This window comes from Varanus komodoensis, unplaced genomic scaffold (genome assembly GCF_004798865.1).
Source record: "Varanus komodoensis strain SLA01 unplaced genomic scaffold, ASM479886v1 scaffold63, whole genome shotgun sequence".
Classification (NCBI taxonomy): Eukaryota; Metazoa; Chordata; class Lepidosauria; order Squamata; family Varanidae; genus Varanus; species Varanus komodoensis.
In genome coordinates, this window is record NW_025336259.1 from 2541057 (window position 1) to 2561447 (window position 20391).

General features: G+C 48.1%; 1 protein-coding gene across 2 annotated transcripts in view; it reads left to right on the forward strand.

Moving 5' to 3' along the window:
* Positions 1-875: 875 nt before the first annotated feature.
* The window catches only part of MYO7A (myosin VIIA), a 93055-nt gene continuing 73539 nt past the window's right edge, over positions 876-20391 (forward strand). Inside the window, exons 1-11 of one of the 2 annotated variants that reach the window (XM_044450164.1) lie at positions 876-989; positions 2874-3026; positions 7491-7675; positions 8773-8894; positions 9834-9976; positions 11800-11913; positions 12854-13007; positions 15411-15487; positions 15653-15772; positions 18561-18703; positions 19988-20198. In XM_044450164.1, the coding sequence (XP_044306099.1) occupies positions 891-989; positions 2874-3026; positions 7491-7675; positions 8773-8894; positions 9834-9976; positions 11800-11913; positions 12854-13007; positions 15411-15487; positions 15653-15772; positions 18561-18703; positions 19988-20198 (1521 nt within the window). In that variant the 5' untranslated portion in view covers positions 876-890. The remainder of the gene's footprint in view (positions 990-2873; positions 3027-7490; positions 7676-8772; positions 8895-9833; positions 9977-11799; positions 11914-12853; positions 13008-15410; positions 15488-15652; positions 15773-18560; positions 18704-19987; positions 20199-20391) is intronic. The other variant, XM_044450165.1, reaches the window with a different exon arrangement.

Genomic DNA, 20391 nt, shown 5'->3' on the forward strand with positions numbered 1-20391 from the left:
TAAGAAGTATTAGCCTCATGCCAGTGGATCCTGGGATGGTGGCTGTTGGCCTGGTTGTGCTACTTGTGAGTAAGCCAATGTAGCAACCATGTGCATGTCAACTCAATGGAACACGGTGCACTGAAGCAATCTTTCCTTAACCCAAATGCTTTTCATGTGTGTTGGACTACAACTCCCATCATCCCCACCAGCATGGACCTAGGCATTTATCCATGGTCCACATCCTATATGAAATGGGCCTGCTGGGGCACTGGGGAGCGGATACGCAGCTTTGCTGGGAGACCAGTTGAATGTGGATTTGGATTTACCGACTGAGAGTATTTTTGACTCCCCTTTCAAAGGAGCTTCCCATGACATGTTCTCGACAGCACCAAAGCATCCAAAATATAAAAACAGTGTTTGGCCAGCAGTGAAACTCACCAAGAGTAATTTTTTTAAAAAGTTTCATTTCAACAACTAGCTCCCGAAAGCCATCAGATGCCAACAAACTGTTGTTGTTAGACACTTATAAAACACTTTAATTTTTTCAAGAGGCAGTGCAAATGCTGAGTGCAAAGCCACTCCCTGTTCATGGTCTAACGGGGACATTGCAAAAGAGAAGAGGAACTGAAGAGGATTGGGGCCTCGTGTGTGCAGGATCTGGCTGGAATTTTTAGGGTTCTGTGCCTGGTAGCTGGACCCAATTGTGGCGTGGCATTTGGCAAAGTTTAGTACTTGGTAAGACCGGAACAATTTTGGCAATGCGGTGCTTTTGGGGGAGCCACTAAGAAGCGGACGTACCTACATGTCAACAGTCATGATGGCCTTATCACTTACAGCTGCTTTTCCTTAATCTTTGCTTCAAAATTAAGTGCCCCTGTTGTGTTTCCTTGCAGGGGGATTATGTATGGATGGACCTCAAGACCGGACGGGAATTTGATGTTCCCATTGGAGCAGTGGTCAAGCTATGTGATTCCGGGCAGATCCAGGTGGTAGATGATGAAGGAAATGTATGTAAGATGGACATCAAAGTCTATTCTTTGGGGTTTTTCACACATTCCCTTGCTGGCCTCTTATGCCAGCATAAAAGGTCTCAAAGATTTAAGCATGCCGGCGACCCCCTCCAGCAAACTTTCAGACCTGTTTTGACCCAAGGACAACTTTGATTTTGGAGAAACCCCTGAGGATAGCATTCCAGTGCTGTGTGGGGCCAACAGTAAAAGCAATGGGGCCAAGAGAGGCAGTGCAGTGTAGTGGTTAAAGAGCACGAGTCTGGGACTCAAGTGACGTGGGCTCTAGTCTCTGCTCAGCTGTGTAGCCAACTGGGTGCCTTGGGGGCAGTCACAGACCCTCAGCCTGGCCTCCCTCACAGGGTTGTTGTTGTGAGGATAAGCTTAAGAGCAGCAGGAGGAGAATGATGTAAGCCATTTTGAGTTTGTTGGAAGGAAAAAGCAGGATAAAGCAGGATATAAATCTAGTAAATAAATAAAATAGCTGCATATTTTAGTTTATTTATTTTTTTATTTTTTTGGAATTCTTGTATGCCACCCCATTCGCATAAGCCTCGGGGCGGCTGCCAACAAATAAATAATACAAATACATAAAAATACATAAAAAACTGGAAGCATCCTGGCCTATAATTTAAAACCAATAAATAAATCAGCAAATTAATTAAAATAATGTTTAAATAAAAAGGTCTTGGCCTGGTGCCGAAAAACAAATAACGACGGCGCCAGGCGGACCTCTCTGGGGAGCGAGTTCCATAGATTGGGTGCCACCACAGAGAAGGCCCTCCTCCGGGTACTCACCCTCCTGATATCTTTCATGGAGGGTTCCCAGAGAAGGGAATTATGCCAGAATTATGCCTACCCCCAGATGGGAAGCCAGTCCGCAGTTTAAGCTTCTTACGGCTAATAAGAAGGGTCGCAGCATCCCGGGAACCTCTGAGCGCCAGCGTTTGGGCCCAGGCTTCGGTCTGTGTGTTGTGGCTGAACACCTCTGGGTCAGCTGCCGGGCAGGATGCCCGAGGGCCGGCCTGGAAGGAGCTGGCATGGCTGGACGCTGCAGCGGGGCCTCCTGGCTTGGTCCAGTCCCCGCTGTGGCATTCTGGGGGTTCACGCACCCGTTGCTTTGGCCTGGGCCTAAGTGCTGTGCTGTGAGAAGGAGCAGAGGCAGATGCCCAGCCCCATCCGGCTGCCGAACAAGCAAGCAGGAGCCATGATGCAGAAGAGGAGGGAGAGGAAGATCAGCCAGTGCTGCTGCCCCGGGAAGGGAGGGTGCGGAGCGTCTGGCCAGCCTTTGCGGGCAGTGACTCTCCAGCGAGGTGAATTTGAAGAAGGGCTTTCTAACTGAGTGCTTTTTTACATCAAGGCAAGCCAGCCAGACTGGCTCAAAAGCACACGTGAAGTGTGTTGCAGATGCAACTTGCAAAAGAAACAGGCATCGTTAGGACGCTACCCATTAACATTGTGCAGCTGTGGGGGAGAAGTCCAGAGTCCACAAAAGGTTAATCCATGGGGCTTGCAGTCTGTTGCGTTTAAGGCAGCTCCAGTGTGTGTGTGTGTGTGTGTGCGTGCGTGTGTGTGGTTATCCTGTCACAAAAAGCGATTGCAGGGACGTTGCGTTAGGAGCACCAGGGCTGGCATTTAGCGAAAGTCCCATCAGCATCTTGGATGCCCTCTGGCATAATTCCCCACCCCCAGATGAGAAGCCAGTCCGCAGTTCCATGGCTCTCCTTTGGGATCTCCAAGCTGGAGCCACAGAAATCCAGATGCATGTGATTCTGGCACGGATTCCGGCAACACGCCTCACTGCAGTTCGGTGTTATGATGTTGTCACACTGCTCTGGCTTTTAGGTTGTCCTGACCATGAGATTTCGCATCCTTCCTTCCCAGGAGCACTGGATATCTCCTCAGAATGCCACACACATCAAGCCGATGCACCCCACCTCTATCCATGGGGTGGAGGACATGATTCGCCTGGGCGACCTGAACGAGGCGGGCATTCTCCGGAACCTGCTCATCCGCTACCGGGAGCATCTGATTTACGTGAGTGTCAGGCCTGCGGTGCAGGGTCCGTAGCCTTCTCTTCCTCCTCCTGCTCTGTTGGAGGCAGAACGTGCTCCAACGGAGCCAAGCTCAGGGAACCAAGGTCCCATTTGGATGCCAGGAAGCTCTTCCTGACAGTCAGGACCCCAAGGGCGTGGAATGGGCTTCCATGGGAGGTGGTTGAGGCCCCATCGGTGAGGGTGTTCAAAGAAAGACTGGACGTGCACATGGTGGGCATGTCGTGAGCGGAGCCGGCTGAAGCTGGGGGTCAGACTAGATGGCCCAGGAGACCCTTTCTGACTCGCTCTGTTTCTATGTCTTGGACCAGTTTCATTGCTGCGTTGGTCCTGCAGCCTCCATTTTGTTTAAACAAGGACGCTAAAGCCCTCTACGCCCTGGGTCCAGCTCACCAAAAAGTCCGTTTTGCTCCCGTACAGGCCCTCCTGAGCGTTCAGCTCCTTTGGGGAGACCCTTCCCCCATTCCCACCACCATCCGAGGCTCATTTGGTGGGAATGGCAGACAAGGGTCTCCTTTGTGGCTGCCCCAAGGCTCCGGAAGTCCCTGCCAGGAAAGGCTAATTGGCTCTTCTGTTATCCTTCTGCCAGCAAGCAAAGATTAGTTTTATTCAACAGACTTTGGGAAGAGAAGCTGAAGGGGGGAGTCGGTTGGTTGGTGCGATTTCCTTTATATCTTTATAAATATTTTGCAAGGAACTCAGAGTGGCTTGCTTGCATGCTCCCATTTTATCTTCACAACAACCCTGTGAAGTAGGCTAGGCTGGGATGCAGTGACTGGCCCAGAGTCACCCAGAGAGCTTCATGGCTGAGCGGAGCTTAAACTGGATCTCCCAGGTCCTAGACCAGCACTCTAACCACTAGGAAACACTGGCTATTGGTGCTGTTTCCTTAAGTATGTAAAGTCTGCTGCTCAGCGAAAAAGCCTCCTGGAGTGTCTTAGGATCAGTAAAATTAGGCCATCTCTGCCCACAGGCTTACAAGAGAAAATGGCACAACATGCAAGGAAAGAGAGATGGGGCAGGATGAGGTAACAAATATATAGTCTTTCGGTAGGGCTTTGGAATGGCCCACTTTTCCTCTTATCCCACTATCTCTCTTATCTCGTGTTGCAGATTGCTGGCAAGGACAGCTGGGGGGGAAGGGGTGGTCTTTCTAGGATGGCCATGTAACAGGCTGATGTTCAACAGGTGAATGTGCCTCACCACTGCATTGAATCTCCAGGCTGGGGAAAGCTTCATTTATTTGTTTCATTTATTTTTACCAGGCATGGAGCATATTGGGTGGGAACCTCCCCACCTTCCTCTTTCCGCATCATTTGTATTTATTTAGGTTCTTCCTAGTATTTAGTCTAAATAATCCTGGGTTTTTAAACTGTTACTAATTGTCTGTCCTCAGCTAGAAAACCAAAGTGCACCATTTTCTTCTGAAATCCTTTTCGGTGTCAGAGAATTGACCATATTCCTGCTATCACTCCAATCTTCTTTTCTCTAGGATAAGCTTTTTCTCAAAGGAGTTTCTTCCTGGCAGCTTAAAATCTCACTGAGCCCCCGTCCTTTCAGAAATTTCACGAAACATTGCCTCCATCACAATAAGCCTAGGTGTGCAACCTTGAGGGCCAGAAACCTGCTTTTTTAATGAAATTGGAGAGTCCTTGGATGTGCCTAAAACCTTTCCCATAATTGCACTATGTGTGTATGGAGTCCCACCTACCTTCACTGCAGACTTTGACGTTCCGCATCCTGGAAACAAGTCTTTCCACTAAGCGGGCCTCCTGGAGGTAGCATGTTTCTTCTCCCATTCCCTTTCCTATGGCAACTGCTTCCAAGCTCTTTCCATCACACCCTTTTGGTCTCCAAATTACACACCACCCCCAACGTCCAGTCCCCTGCCCATGCCAAGAACGTTGCTTTCAGAAGTTGCATTTGGACCCCCCCTCCTTTTTTTTTTTTTTTTTGCAAGAAGGGCTCTGGGCTTTGGTACCATGGGGAGACACTGAGCATCCCCGAGCGCCGTGCAGCGCATTAACTTTTAATTAAGTGAGCAAAGTGCCGTCCTGGATATCTGCCTCTTAGCGGGAGTTTAACTCTGAAGTGGCAATGAATTTTTAATCAAATTAGCAACAGTTCCCCAATGGTTTTCACTAGATTGTCTTTCTGCTTGTCTACTTCTGTGTTTTTGCAGCGATTGTGCAATTTCTGTGAAATTCCCTAGCAGTTGATTGTGAGATACTCAAGCTGTGGTTGCGCAGGGATGTGAAAAAGACTCCGATAGTTTATTTTGTTTATTTATTTATTTATTAAAACATTTCTATGCTGCCCCATTTGCCAAAGCCTCGGGGCGGCTCACAACATGAAGTAAAATACAAAAATAACAATATAAAATAAATAACAATATAAAATAAGTCGCCCTGGCCAGATAAAATAAGCAAATACTGTTAACAATTAAAATGACGCTTAAATAAAAAGGTCTTCGCCTGGCGCCGAAAAACAAATAACGACAGCGCCAGGCGGACCTCTCTGGGGAGCGCATTCCATAGATTGGGCGCCACCGCAGAGAAAGCCCTCCTCCGATTTTAACATCCGAAAGCCTTTTCAGTTAGAAAGCCTTTGTCCTGGTTTGTTTGGAAGGAGGCAGGGGAGATCACAACCTTTTAAATATTTGTGGTTTACTCCAGTGGAGAGACTTACCTGGGCTAACCAGGGACTTGGATGTCTTCAACTCAGACAGTGTTTTGTCATTCAGTGATAACAGAGAACATGTTTTTCCTTCTACCTCTGCTTTGAAATTTAGACTAACTGCGGCGGAAGGGTAAGTACAGCTTGCCAAACTGCCCAGTCGTGACCACGTTCAATGCAAACGCTTTGTCATTCCACGCCATCTGCTTGGTCATTCGCGGACGCTGAGCATCGGCGAAATCTTCCGTTTGGCTGCCTTGGCTTCATGAACGCCCTTGTTTTGTGGCATCGTCCCATCAAACGATGGACATAGCACAGCTTCGCTAAAAATCCAGGATTGAGCACAAAGTATGCCTGAGCAGAGCCTGAGCAGAACATACACCATGATGGAGTTTATTATTATTTAAGACATTTATAGATCTGTTTACTTTTTTTCCCCCCTGCTCGTGCTCTGATGAAATTACTGATTTGCTGGTCAAATGGTGTTTGCCTTACTGTCTGTGCATGATCGTCCTGCATGCATAGAAACAATGCTGAATGATCACTTTCTTTTGGAGTGTCAGGGCCTAGGCTGGGTAGACAAGCGGGGTTAAAGACAAGGCAATGGTTTTGTTGGAAGCACACTACAGGAACACACGTGTGTGACAACCTGCAAGAGAGCCGGTCTCAGCACACCAAATGCAGTGAACAGCCTGCCAGAAATTTATACATGTTGCAAAGCGAAAGAGAAAAGCGTATCTCAGCACACAGAAATGGTCCATGTTATCTCTCTGCACTGTTTTTATAAACAAAGCTTGCCACAAACAGCAACACGGTGCGAGGACAGAAAGGTTTTCCTTATCTTGAGGTTAGATGCGTGCAGGCAAAAGCAAAGCTTCCAGTCCCTGTTCTCTGTTTCTGCACTCATGTCATCCTGACCTAAAACTTCTCCTCACCCTGATTCCTAAAAGGAGGCGCTTTCTTTCCCAGATCGTAGGAATTTCAGGTGGTATGACTTGCACCATGGAGATTTTGCTCAAAACTGATTTAGCAATCCCCACGTGTGATCGTACAGTGAGGTGGGCGGCCTGTTTCCCATTCTGATGTCTGGACTACAACTCCCATAAGCTCCAGCCAGCATGGCCACTTGCCAGGAGTCCTGGGTATTATAGTCCAAAAGATATGGAGGGCACCAGGTTGGAGAAGGCTATACTAGTTGACATTAAGTGGGGAGAAATGGGTTATATAGTCCCAGACTGTCTAAAAATCTCTCTGTGGAACTATCTGTTATCAACCTGTAGCTTGTACTTTCTGTATAGCTTGAAGTGCCTGATCCTGCCTAATTTTGGAAGCTAAGCAGGGTTGGGCCTGGCTGAAATCTGGATGGGTGACTTGAGCCCTGCATGGGTCAGACTGTTGGACCCAAGAGCCTGCCAGGCCCCTTCCAACTGGATGAGTCTACGGTTCTCTGAACCATCAGCTACACATCAAAATATTAAGAATCTCTGCTTCCACTTCCTGTAACAGAGGGGTCCCCAGTCGGCTTGTGGCTAGCTCTAGAATCCTGAGAGTTTTATGGGGGCTCTCACAGATTAAAACGAAAACAACGGCTTTGAAATATTATTTAAATCAAAATCGGGGCAAGGTGCCTGGCCGGTGTCAAAACAGCTGCCCGTGGGCACATCTGTACCTAGGCTGAGCGCCCCGGCTCGATTCTCTGTAATTCTGCCCGGCTGGCCATCCTTACATCCCGCCTTCACGTGGGTGTGACGCGTGTGTTTTCTCCCCCCAGACTTACACGGGCTCCATCCTGGTGGCTGTGAACCCTTATCAGCTGCTCCCCATTTATTCAGCAGAACAGATACGGCTCTACACCAACAAGAAGATCGGGGAGATGCCTCCCCACATCTTCGCCATTGCGGACAACTGCTACTTCAACATGCAGAGGAACAACAAGGACCAGTGCTGCATCATCAGGTGCGGCGATGCCTTTCGCAGTGGGGAGGCGGCCCCCGAGGTCTCCCTGCTTCTGCCCCATCCCCGGGTGCCACAGATGAACTCGTGGGACGGGAGGGGAGGGGAGAAGCCGGCCAGGAAGGAAGTTGAGAGAACGGCTCCAGAAGCAACCCAGGAGTGTGTGTGTGCCTGAGAGGGAGGGAGGGAGGGAATGGCCATGAAGAAGCAAGCAGAGTGAAGCTTTTGGCCCCTAGCCTTGGTGAGCCTAGCCTAGAGGTCGGCAACCCATGGCTCCGGAGCCGCACGTGGCTCTTGAACCCCTCTGCTGCGGCTCCGTCGTTCCAAACACCACAGCCGCCGATCTGCTCGAAGCTCCACTCAGGAAGGCAGCGCTAGCTAGTTAATTCAGCTAGTTAGGTAAACGCTGCATTCCTCTGCTAAACAAGCTTCCTGCAGGCTCTCCCCTTACACAAAATGCTGCTGAAAGGATTCTCTTTGTCCCAGTGTAATCTCCTTCATCTGAATGTTAAAAGCTGCGCTTGGGACCTGCCACAATTCACAGCACTGGACTGTTTATCTGCTAATCAGTCACTAAACACACCTGTATCTCACCGATCTGCGGATCTGATCTGCGCCAATTTATTGAGCTCCCCCACTCCCCACATAGGCCAGCCATGGATAAATCGAAGAAAAGTTTCTGAAGAAAACCAAATGTTTAATGATACGTGGGAAGATTCATTTGCTTTTACTGCTGACGAACTTCTGGGGTTTGCTGTTTAATGCATGCAGCCCTTTAGCGCTGACTTTGACACTTCAGGAAGCTGTTCTCCTGTTCAAAATATATGAAAGGAGTCCTACTAGTTTATAATGTAAGATTAAAAATGACAGTTTTTAGTGACTGAACAAGAGCTGCGGCTAAATCATAATGAAGATATACCTAGCATTAAGGTAAAAAACGATATATGCAGTGTTGTCTTCATTTTAGATGTCAAAAGGGCTGTGTGGCTCCCGGTGTTTTCTTTTGTGTGGGAAATGGGTCCAAATGGCTCTTTGAGTGTCAACGGTTGCCGGCCCCTGGCTTAGACAGTTCAGTCACACCAGGTCTTTGGGCCTTGCAGTGGCGAATCCGGTGCAGGGAAGACGGAAAGCACCAAGCTGATCCTGCAGTTCCTGGCTGCCATCAGTGGGCAGCATTCCTGGATCGAGCAGCAGGTTCTGGAAGCCAACCCCATACTGGAAGGTGGGTGCTTGGACGTGCGGTGCAGAGAGAGTGTTATAATGGGTTGACGGGGCTGGGATGCAGGAGGAGTCAGGAGAGCCCGCTTTACCATACCAAGGGGCGGAGCCTATGTTTGTTTCGACAGAGGACTGCAAATTCCAGCGTGCCCCATGCTGGCTGGGGCATGCTGGGAATTGTAGGCCTTTTTCTATCTAAACAGCCATAGTATTGCACCCTAAAATGATGTCAAGCGTTGGACTCAGTTAATCTGCTGAATATTGTCAGTTGGCAATCTATTGTTCAACCCGGGTGGAATGTTAAGTTTTCCATGAAGCAAGCAAGCCTTCATTTTGGAGCAAATGAGCTGCTTGTACGGAATGTGGGACTTGTTTTTGTTGTTTGTTTTTTACAACCGGGTAAGCCTCCTTGGATTTGGATGAAACTCAAATACTTTGGCCACCTAATGAGAAGGAGCAACTCCCTGGAGAAGAGCCTAATGCTGGGAACAATTGATGGCAAAGGGAGAAGGGGACGGCAGAGGATGAGGTGGCTGGATGGGGTCACTGGGGAGGAGGGTGTGGGCTTGGGTGGACTCCGGGGATGGTGGAGGACAGGAGGGCCTGGAGGAATGTTGTCCATGGGGTCGTGATGGGTCAGGCATGACTTTGTGACTTACAACAACAACAAAGCCTCCTTGAGTTCCTGGAAAAGAAAGAAAGGCACATTATGTTTACATTATAAACATAATGTAAAATCATAAGGAACATGCATGATCTGAAAAACGGTGTTTTTGTCTTCAGAATTATTGCCTGCTGACACACCCATTTATGCAGGTTGAAGCTATTGGTTTGTTATTTCGGTCTGGGAAACAATCTTACTTGATCAGCCAAGATTTCTCTATTAATTCTGGGAAGGTTTGCGAGAGATCTTGTAACGCAGCGTCCTCTCCTGCACCCGCAGCCTTTGGGAACGCAAAGACGATTCGCAACGACAACTCCAGCCGGTTCGGTAAATACATCGACATCCATTTCAACAAGCGGGGTGCCATTGAGGGAGCCAAGATTGAGCAATACCTGCTGGAGAAGTCTCGCGTTTGTCGCCAGGTGAGGTTGTTGAGATCTCGATTCACATTTCCTGTACAGCTGCAAAGAGATCAGGCCCAGCGTCCACCAAGGCCAGCCTTCCAGTCCCATAGGGCCAACCTGCTGCCCAAGGGAAACTCACAAGCAGGACAGCATGTAGCAGCACTCTCACTCCCATCTTCCCCAGCAAGAGGTATACATAAAAACACTGCCTCTTATCACGGATCAGGTCTATTGGGTCTAATAGCCACTGATGGCCTCCTCTTCCTGCCAGTTCCCAGTCCCCTTTTAAAGCCATCCAAAATGGCAGCCATCCCTGCTAGCAAATTCCATAACCGAAGCACATGGAGACCTTCCCTTTATCACTCCTGAATCGCCCACCAATCAGTTCCGTGGGGCGATCCTCTGGGTTCTACTATTAAGGGAGAAGATAAAAGATTATGCGAGAAGATAAAAAATCTCCCTGTCCATTTATTCCACATCAAGCAAAAGTTTGTATACATTAGTTGTGTCTCCCGTTACACAGCTCTTTTTAAAGTTTCAGCAGGTGTTCTAACCTTTCCTCCTGGGAGAGTTCTTTCAGCCCACTCACCCTCGTCGTTGATGTTGTTGTTGTTTTTATTTAAAATTCTTGTATGCCGCCCTTCGCAGTGTCTCAGGGTGGCTACACGGTGATTTCTTTAAAAAAAATTAAAAATTAAAAAATATAAATATGATACAGCATCATTAAATAAAATCCAAAGTGAAAAGATGAATTAGCATGTAAAATGATGGGAAAATAAATTGGTTTTGGCCTGCCGAAAAGAAAAAAGTGTCGGCGCCAGGCACACCTCTCTGGGGAGCTTATTCTACACCTGGGGTGCCACCACAGAGAAGGCCCTTCTCCGAGTCGCCACTGATCTCCTTCAAGGAGGGCTCTTGAAGAAGGGCCTCTGATTTGAGGGGGTGGGCAGGTTTGCAAGGAAGGAGGCACTCCTTCAAATATCCCGGTCCTAAGCTGTTGTTCTTTCTTGCACTTTTCCCAGCTCTACGATATCCTGGGTGGGGTGACCAGGACTGTTCCCAGTATTGCAAGTGTGGTCACACCATAAATTTGTGTGTAGGCAGAAGCCCTCCTTGGTCCCAGTCCTGCCCCTTGGGCTTCCCCAGAAGGCCACGCCTCTTTTTCTTGGCTCCACCCCTTTTTGTCTGGCCACTAATCATTTGGGGAGTCCCTGATTTCTGTGCAGTTTTCACCCACCCACCCACCCATTTCTAACTTGGTGATATGCTTCTCCGAAAGGCAGAGTTTCGGCTGAAATATGTTGGGATTTGGGGCACCGGGACACGGCACTCTGAGTTTTCTGAAATGCAAAATTACTCTCAGGTTAAAAGAGGTCCTGAACCCTTTTCTGTATTTGCATCAACCTTCGGCAGCTTAACACTTCCTTGGTCCAGGCTGTTAGCATCATTATGCAGAATTAGACAGGTTGATCCTTACCTGTCTGGCATATACCACCCTGCCACCCTGCCACCCTGCATCCACCCAGGAACTTTTGGTGACCAGAGAAACAGCGATGCCATCGAGCCAAAGATTTGTGAAACAAACTTCACCATCATGATTCTCGACACGACTCTGGGCAGGTGGGGGTTAAATTGGCAACTGGGTGGCATCTCACGGAAGCGCATCTTCCTGTGTCAAGCCCTGTACGAATCTGAACTACTCGCCGTTCCAATTGGCCAGTGTGAGGTCACATGGGTTGTTCCTAGCCCACCTCGCAGGGTTGTTGTGAACAGGATCGATCGGATCCAGCCTGTAGAGTAAGCCAGATGATGCTTTAAAAGCGTAACTCTCTTCCCTTCAGGCCCAGGATGAGAGGAACTACCACGTCTTTTACTGCATGTTGAAAGGAATGGCACCGGAGCAGAAAAAGCTTCTGGGCCTCAGGAAGGCAGCCGACTATAACTACCTCTCAATGGTGAGGGCAACTCTGCATGGTTTTCCAGGAGGGAGGCGAGGGTGGGAAGCCGTGTGGAGATTTATTATTATCGCAGTTATTTCTGAGTAATTAAATTATAAAAATTAAATGGATCCAGTTCAATCCAATCAACGCCATTAGATTACATTAAATTTAGAGAGCTGTCCTAAGGTCCCTAGTGGAGTTGGACATCCAGCTCCCTTCCCTTACCCTTTTGCAGTTGGTGGGGAGAAAACCATGCCAGCTTCCCCTCCGAGGTTGGAAGCTCAGCCTTGGAGAGGGTGAAAACGGGGCACTCCAGGGGACAAGAGGGGAGGGTGCTGGAGAAGCCAAAGTGCAAATTATCCTCTGACCCCTTCCGCCTTCTTCCCTCTCTCCCAGGTGTCCTTGCAGGCTGCTGCTGCCTTCAGCCCTGCTGGGCAGAGAAGTCCCCACAGGGCACTCTACTCTTTCTTTCTTTCTTTCTTTCTTTCTTTCTTTCTTTCTTTCTTTCTTTCTTTCTTTTTTTGAATAAGTTTTATTTAAAATAATAATCCTAAAAAAAAAAAAGACAAAAAGAAAACTACAAACAACATCCATCATCAAAAACATCGAGCCCGCTGGGTCAGCCCCCACACCCTTCTTTTTCCATTTATGATAATTTAGAAACATATTTAAATCTAAGCCAAGTCCCGTTTCTCTAGCCAATAATAAAGAGTCCCCAGTTTGATAGAAGTCAGTATCTTCTTTCTCCTTCAGTGATAAAGTCAATCTATCCATTTCTGCACAGTCCAGAATCTTTTTAGGATCAGTTTGTCAGTGGGTAGTTCTTCACTTTTCCATTGTTGAGCAAATGCAATCCTCGCCGCAGTGATTACATGTAAAATCAAATGCATTTCTTGTTTACTAGGGCCCTCTGCCCTTTCTGCGACCCACTGATGGAGCTCTGTCTTCCCTCTAGGGCAACTGCATAACCTGTGATGGCAGAGACGACAGCAAGGAGTACTCCAACATCCGAGCCGCCATGAAAGTCCTCATGTTCACGGACACAGAGAACTGGGAGATCTCCAAACTCCTGGCCGCCATCTTGCACATGGGGAACTTGCGATACGAAGGTAGTGTGCACGAGAGACCTGCTTCTCAGCCAGCAGATGCTGGCGGGAAATGGCACCTCGCCAGAGAGGCAGCCAAGACTTGTGCAAGGGTTCTTAGGAAGCAAAGGAAGGAGGGAAGATAGATCTGGGGGACATCATAAAAACAGGACCTTCTTTGAGGGAAAGGGAAGAAAGAAGGATAAACCACAGTAAGTTTTTTCTAGACGCGCTTCTTATTCTAATAAAGCCACCCATGATAAAAACCTTTGATTACCAGTTACTGGGTTGGATGTAGACTCGGGGAAGAATCCTGTGCCAGTTTGATCGGAGAAAGGCCAACAAGTCTCAGCAGGACTATTTATTATTTATTTGGAGCATGTTTATCCCGTCCTATACAAAAGTCTCAGGAAGGTGAAAAATCTCAGGACTTTTTAGATCTGAGGAGGAGCAAGATTCGTGGTCTGGATGATGTCTCGTAGTGTCCCCCCCCGATGATGTCACTTCAGGGGGTAGTTACTTCAGCGCCACCCGATGTCACCCCACTTTTTTCTTCTTGCTGGATGGGGCAGAGGGGGTGCTGATCCGAGATGGGGAATTGGACCAGAGGTTCTGCTGTGGAGGGTGTGCCGGGGGAGAATCCCTGTTGTAGTCTCCAGTCTCAGATCCAGGGATGCCCTCCAAGGAAATTTGTCCAGGGACAGGAGGAGCAACAGCTGGACTGAGGAGTCCCATGGGCCAAATCCAGCCCTTGAGTCAGAGGGTTGGCATGTCAATGTACACAATGATGCATCTATTAATCCATATCGTGGCAGTTTGGACCAGCTCAGCTATTCCACCAGCACTGGCCCAACTTGCTCTGATGCGTTGAATGAACCTGTGATCTTCTGTTTGTGAAGGAGGCCACAATTAGCATGTCTCTCTTTTTTCTTTGGAGTTGGGGGAATTTGCACCAGTTTCTGTCAATTGCATAAATACTGGTCACAGATTTCAACCCAACGTTATGTACATTGCATAAATCATGGCCAAACTTTAGACAAATTCCCCTGGCTTTAAAAAAAGAAATGCAAATTAGGACCCGCTTTAAAAAGGAAAGCAGCAGAGATGTTCCCCTGGCTGCTTTCTCGGCCCTCTTTCAGCTTGTAAGTCAATGCGATGTCCGGCATCTGCCAAGCATGAGTGTTAGTTTCTTTGTGTCACCCCTCTCTAAACAAGCCATTGTGGCTTTTAACTCTCCTATGAATGTAGTCAAAAGAAATCAACCCTGACTGCTCTTTAGAAGGCCAGATGCTGAAGATGGAACTCAAATACGTTGGTAACTTCCCGATTAGATTTCTGTAATGCTCTCTACGTGGGGCTACGCTTGAAGACGGTCTGGATACTTCAACTGGTGCAGAATAGAGCTGCCAGGCTGCTGACGGGGACTGGGCGTTGTTCTCATATAACCCCAGTCCTCCGTCAGCTCCACTGGCTCCCGATTGAAGTCCGGGCCCAATTCAGGGTGTTGGTTATGACCTATAAAGCCCTCAACGGCTTGGGACCTGGATATCTAAAGGAACGCTTGCGTCCATATATGCCCTCCCACCCCTTGAGATCGGCAACAGATGCCCTTCTCCGGGAACCCTCCGTGAAGGGTATTAGGAGGGTGAGTACCCGGAGGAGGGCTTTCTCTGCGGTGGCACCCCATCTATGGGATGCACTCCCCAGAGAGGTCCGCCTGGCGCCGTCATTATTTGTTTTTCGGCGCCAGGCTAAGACCTTTTTATTTAAAACTTATTTTAATTGTTAATTTATTATGTATTTATAGGATTTTAAATTTTTAGCCGAGATGTTACCAGTCTTTTTAATCTTTATTGTATTTAGTGTTATTTATATGTTTTTAATTATGTTGTGAGCCGCCCTGAAGCTTTGTTGCGATGGGGGTGGCATAGAAATGTTTTGAATAATAATAATAATAATAATAATAATAATAATAATAATAAATACTTTGGCCTCCTGATGAGAAGGAAGGACTCCCTGGAGAAGACCCTGATGCTGGGAACAATAGATGGCAAAGGGAGAAGGGGACGGCAGAGGATGAGGTGGCTGGATGGGGTCACTGGGGTGGTGAGTGTGGGCTTGGGTGGATTCTGAGGGATGGTGGAATATAGGAGAGCCTGGAGGGTGTTGTCCATGGAGTTGCGATGGGTCGGGCGCGACTTTGTGAGTAAACAAACAAAAATGTTTTGATTGATTTACTTATTTAGAATTTTTGTATGCCGTCCCATCGCATGAGCCTCGGGATGGCTCACATGCAATAAATTAACATAATACCAATCGTTCGGTACACTCCTCCACAAAACCCCCCTGCAGAAGAGAGGGTGGAGTGGGAACAGTCCTGAACCCCTCGTTCTGCAACGGGGACATTTCTGGTTTACCTCTCTGCAGCTCGAACCTATGACAACCTGGATGCCTGTGAGGTTGTACACTCGGCATCGTTGATCACGGCTGCGTCCCTGCTGGAGGTGAGCTGCATTTCCCGGCCCGGTGCCTCGTTTGCTCGTGCTTGGATCCTCTTTGGAATGGGCAAATGGGGACGGCGGCAGAACGTTGCCTGGAGGAAAGCTCTTGTACGTTTGCGTAGCGCTTCGTTTAGGGGCGGTCAGTGATGGTCCCTTTCAATGCACCAGGTCGATCCGCAGGACTTGATGAATTGCCTCACCAGCCGGACTATTATCACAAGGGGCGAGACCGTGTCCACCCCACTCAGCATGGACCAGGCGCTGGATGTCAGGGATGCCTTTGTAAAGGTAAGGCCCAGTCCTGGCCCTCCCGTCTTTGGATCTCCGCTGTTCCTTCCTTCCTTATTTATTTATTTATTTGGAATTCTTGTATGCCACCCCTCCTTGCGGAGAAAGATCTGGGCACCAAGATTTAAGAAAGATGCAGGAAAATGAGAAAGGGTCCAGCGGAGGGCCAGAAAAATGATCCAGGGTTTGGAAATGCTGCCCAAGAGGAGAGACTGAGGGAACTGGGCATGTTCAGCCTTGAGAAGGGAAGACTGAGGGGGACATGAGATCCCTCTAGAAGAACCTCAAGGGCTGCCATAAAGTGGATAGCTAAGATCTCTTCCTGCTGATGCCACAGTGCAGGACACGGAATAATCAATTCAAGCTGTGACAAGCCAGATTCAGGCTGGGCATCAGGAAGAGCTTCCTCACTGTCAGAGCAAGACGGCAGTGGGACCAGCTGCCTGGAGAGGTGGGGGGCTCTCCCACACTGGGAGCATTCAGGGCGAAACTAGACAGCCATCTGAGTGGGATGGTGGAAATTGTGTCCTGCAACAGCAGGGGGTGGACTAGATGACCTTCACGCCTCCTTCCAACTCTACTATTCTATGATTCTGTGATCTTTTCTTCTTAGGGATTCCTAGGAGCCTTCCCCAAACTACAATTCCCAAAATTTGCCACAAAGTGGTTTCGCCTGCAGGGACTCATTGTAAGGCTTTAGAATAGACACACCTGTCTCAGGTGCAAAACCTTCCAGGTCCCATTGAGGGTGCCCCGGCACAGAGCAGGGAGGAGGTGGAGTCCTCCCAGGGTTAGATTGGCAGAAATGGAGGTGTATCCACTCCGGGTTTGAGCCTGAACTTTAAAGGAGCTTTTTGTCGTTCTAAGCTCTATCCCCAAAATAGGTTTGGCTCCTGGATAACAACTTTAAAGTTCAGTCTGGAACCCGCTGTGGATACACAGCCCCACAGCTGTTGGCAGGGTCATCGGCCAAGCGCAGAAGGATCTCGGATCAGCTGCCTTTCCAATTCCAGTGCTGTGCGTGAGAGGACCCAGCAGAGACTAGCCAGTCCACTGCCAGTGGGGCAGTGTAGCCACTCTGGGTTTCCGCCTGAACTTTAAAGGAGCTATCCAGGGTGTGCCCCTATTCTGAGGGTGGGGTTCACTACCCCAGAGAGCTCTTTAAAAGCTCAGAATAAACCCCGGAGTGGATACAAACATCAGAAACACCATTGCATAGAAGGCAGGTTTTGAGTTAGACCAGTAAAATACAGTTGAATAGTGATCCTATTTGCCGCACTTCTTAATGGGTGCAATGAATATAGGCAAATTATCCTATATATATGGGGCGGGGGGGGGGGAGACACATAGCGGATGGGACACTCCAAGTTCTCCGAGCCCCTATAAAAAATTCTTTTCGTGCCCTGGGGTTTCTGGGAGCATGAGTAGGTGTTAAAGCCAGGCATATGGTCCTGATGCAACTTGTTTTACAATGAAAAAGTCGCACAGATTTTTTTTGGCCTCACTGCATTGCTTCTGAAGTTGAGCAGCTATTCAGGCATAGCGATTTCAGCCGTGGGATGGTGGTGGCTTGCCAGGAATTCCGCAGGTGGGAAATTGGGCCCGGAAACTCTGAAATCCCCCACTCCTGCTGCACAGGATGGGGAGAAAAGGCCTTCCTGACTCCAGTTGGCCACAAAGGAAGCATCAGCAAATGAGAGAGAGAGAGAGAGAGAGAGAGAGAGAGAGAGAGAGAGAGAGAGAGAGAGAGAGAGAGAGAGAGTTATATAACTATATTATATGTTATATATTATATAGTTATATTGTATGTTATATATTATATAGTTATATAATATAGTTCTTTCCTCTATCAATGCTGGGTTCTTTTATGGTGTGCGTGTGGCCATAAAATACATGGCAGCATATAAGTCGGTCACAAAACCTTGTTTCTTGCAATGTCATCTTTTGGGGCCAACTCAGCTTGTGTATTTTTCCCCCCCCATTTCTATCCTGCCTTTTTCCTACAAAGGGCTCAAGGCAGCCTACATCATTCTCCTCCTCCATCTCATCCCCACAACAACAACCCTGTGAGGTCGGTTGGGCTGAGAGTCTGTGACTGGCCCAAAGTCACCCAGTTGGCTCCATGGCTGAGCGGGGACTCGAACCCAGGTCATCTGAGTCCCAGTCCCATGCTCTCACCACTGTACCACACTGGCTCTTCTTAAGACTGGCTTAAAGAGAGAGAGAGAGAGGTCTGCTTCACAGACAAGCAGAGACCAGAACTCAGATCTCCCCAGTCCCAGATCAATGCTCTAACCACTGGGACACACTGCCATGAAATGAATTCTGAGAGATGGATAAGAGCAGTAAGTGATTAAGGGATGGGTAGCTTCTGGTTGGCAGGATAAATGCAGTCCTCCCTGAATCTCGATCCCTCCCATGGGGGTTTAATTTATTAATTTATTTATTTTTCAATTTATATCCTGCCTTTTTCCTACAAAGGGCTCAAGGCAGCTTACACCATCTCTCCTCCTCCATCTCATCCCCACAACAACAACCCTGTGAGGTGGGTTGGGCTGAGAGTCTGTGACTGGCCCAAAGTCACCCAGTGGGCTCCATGGCCGAGCGGGGACTCGAACCCGGATCGCCTGAGTCCCATGCTCTCACCACTACACCACACTGCCTCTCATCGGGAGAGGTTAACCTTAACTGCACACAGGAGCTGAGCTGAAAAACTGCCACTGGAAATGAATTGTGCTTGGCTCGCTCTCTCATTCGCTCTCTCATTCTGTCTCCTCTCTCTTTTCAGGGAATCTACGGAAGGCTCTTCGTGTGGATTGTGGAAAAGATCAATGCCGCCATCTACAGGCCGCCTTCCCATGAACACAAGAGCGTCAGGAGATCCATCGGGCTCCTGGATATCTTTGGCTTTGAGAACTTCACTGTCAACAGGTACCGGGTCTGGGAAATGATTGCAGGATATTCCTTCAGTGGACAATGAGCAGATGCTGATCTCTCTCCGTTCCCACCCAAGGAACACGGAGAAGGACAGTGTCAACAGTAATATGGTCAAGTGTTAAGCTTCGAATGTCAGCAGAACACAAATACGCAGAGGTCTGATAGACTTTTGACCCCGATGCGGAGGCTCTGTTGTCGCACCTGCATTTGCAGGTTACGTAGGCTGAAGCGTGTGTACTTCTTTAGCCAGCAAAAAAGATTTACAACTCCCAGCATGCCCTGCCAATGTAATTATTTCTATATTGGCACTCTGTCCCTGTAAATGAGGATGTGCCCATTTTATGGAAAGTTGTGCCCTGTGGCCCTGGATGCTGGGTCTTTTCAGCACTCGGGTTGTTCCTGCAAATGGACCCAAAGCCAGAACAATATAGCACCAGAAGGAAATGCTCGCTCGCTCGCTTTCTTATATATTCTCCCCAGCCAAAGCTTTCAGCAGCCATAGATGAAACGGAACTCTAATGGGGAAAAAAGACACACTCAGAAACAGCCTGACCAGTCTCAAAACTTTCTGAAGAAGTTTAGTTATTTAGATACCCAAGGGGAGAAACAGGCCTCACTTGGAAAGGCATTCTGCAGCATCCTTCCCCAACCTGGTGGCCTTCATAGGCATTTGAACTTCAACTCCCAGAATTCCCTTCCAGCAGGGCCATGGACTGGGAATTCTGGGTGTTGCAGTCCAAATGTGTCTGGAAGGCACAAGTTCGGGAAGGCTGTTCTACGGGGTCACCACAGAAAAGATCCTGCTTTTTACAGACTTTTGCCAAACCTCCGGGAGCAAAGCCACATAGAACAGGACCTCAGGTAGAGCATGGAGCATGCAGTGGGTGCAGGTCATCCTGTCCCAGCTTTTAATGCTTGAAAGACACATCGCGTTTATGTACCTGAGTCCCATGGGATCTTGGCGACACTATTCTTGCTGGATATGCAGTCATATTTCCTCAGTGTACCTCAGTGTATTTTTTGTATTTTTGTATTTAGTGGTAATTTATTACGTTCTATTGTATTTCAATGTATTTTATTGTGTTGTAAGCCGCCCCGAGGCTTCGGCAAGGGGCGGCATAGAAATGTTACAATAATAATAATAATAATAATAATAATAATAATAATAATAATAATAATAATTCTTGCTATGGATGCGTCACACTGATACTTAAAAGTTGCTTGTTATCAAAATAAATATTTGGGGTGGGGCGGGAAATGGACTTCCTTCCCCTCCAGCTTTGAACAGCTCTGCATCAACTTTGCGAACGAGAACCTCCAGCAGTTCTTCGTCCGTCACGTCTTCAAGCTGGAGCAGGAGGAGTACAACCTGGAGAACATCAACTGGCAACACATCGAGTTCACCGACAACCAGGATGCCCTGGACATGATCGCCATCAAACCAATGAATATCATCTCACTCATTGACGAGGAGAGCAAGTTTCCCAAGGTTAGCTCTTTGCTCAACTTTAGGGGTCTTCGCAGATCGCTTTAGACTCTGTTTGCTTGCCTGCTTATTTATTACAACTCAGGACTTTCCTATAGCAATTCACAATTAAAACCCAAAAGTACAACACGGGATGAAATAGAAACAGTTGCTGCAATAGAGCATAGAAGTAAAAATTAAAATAGAACCTAGCAGC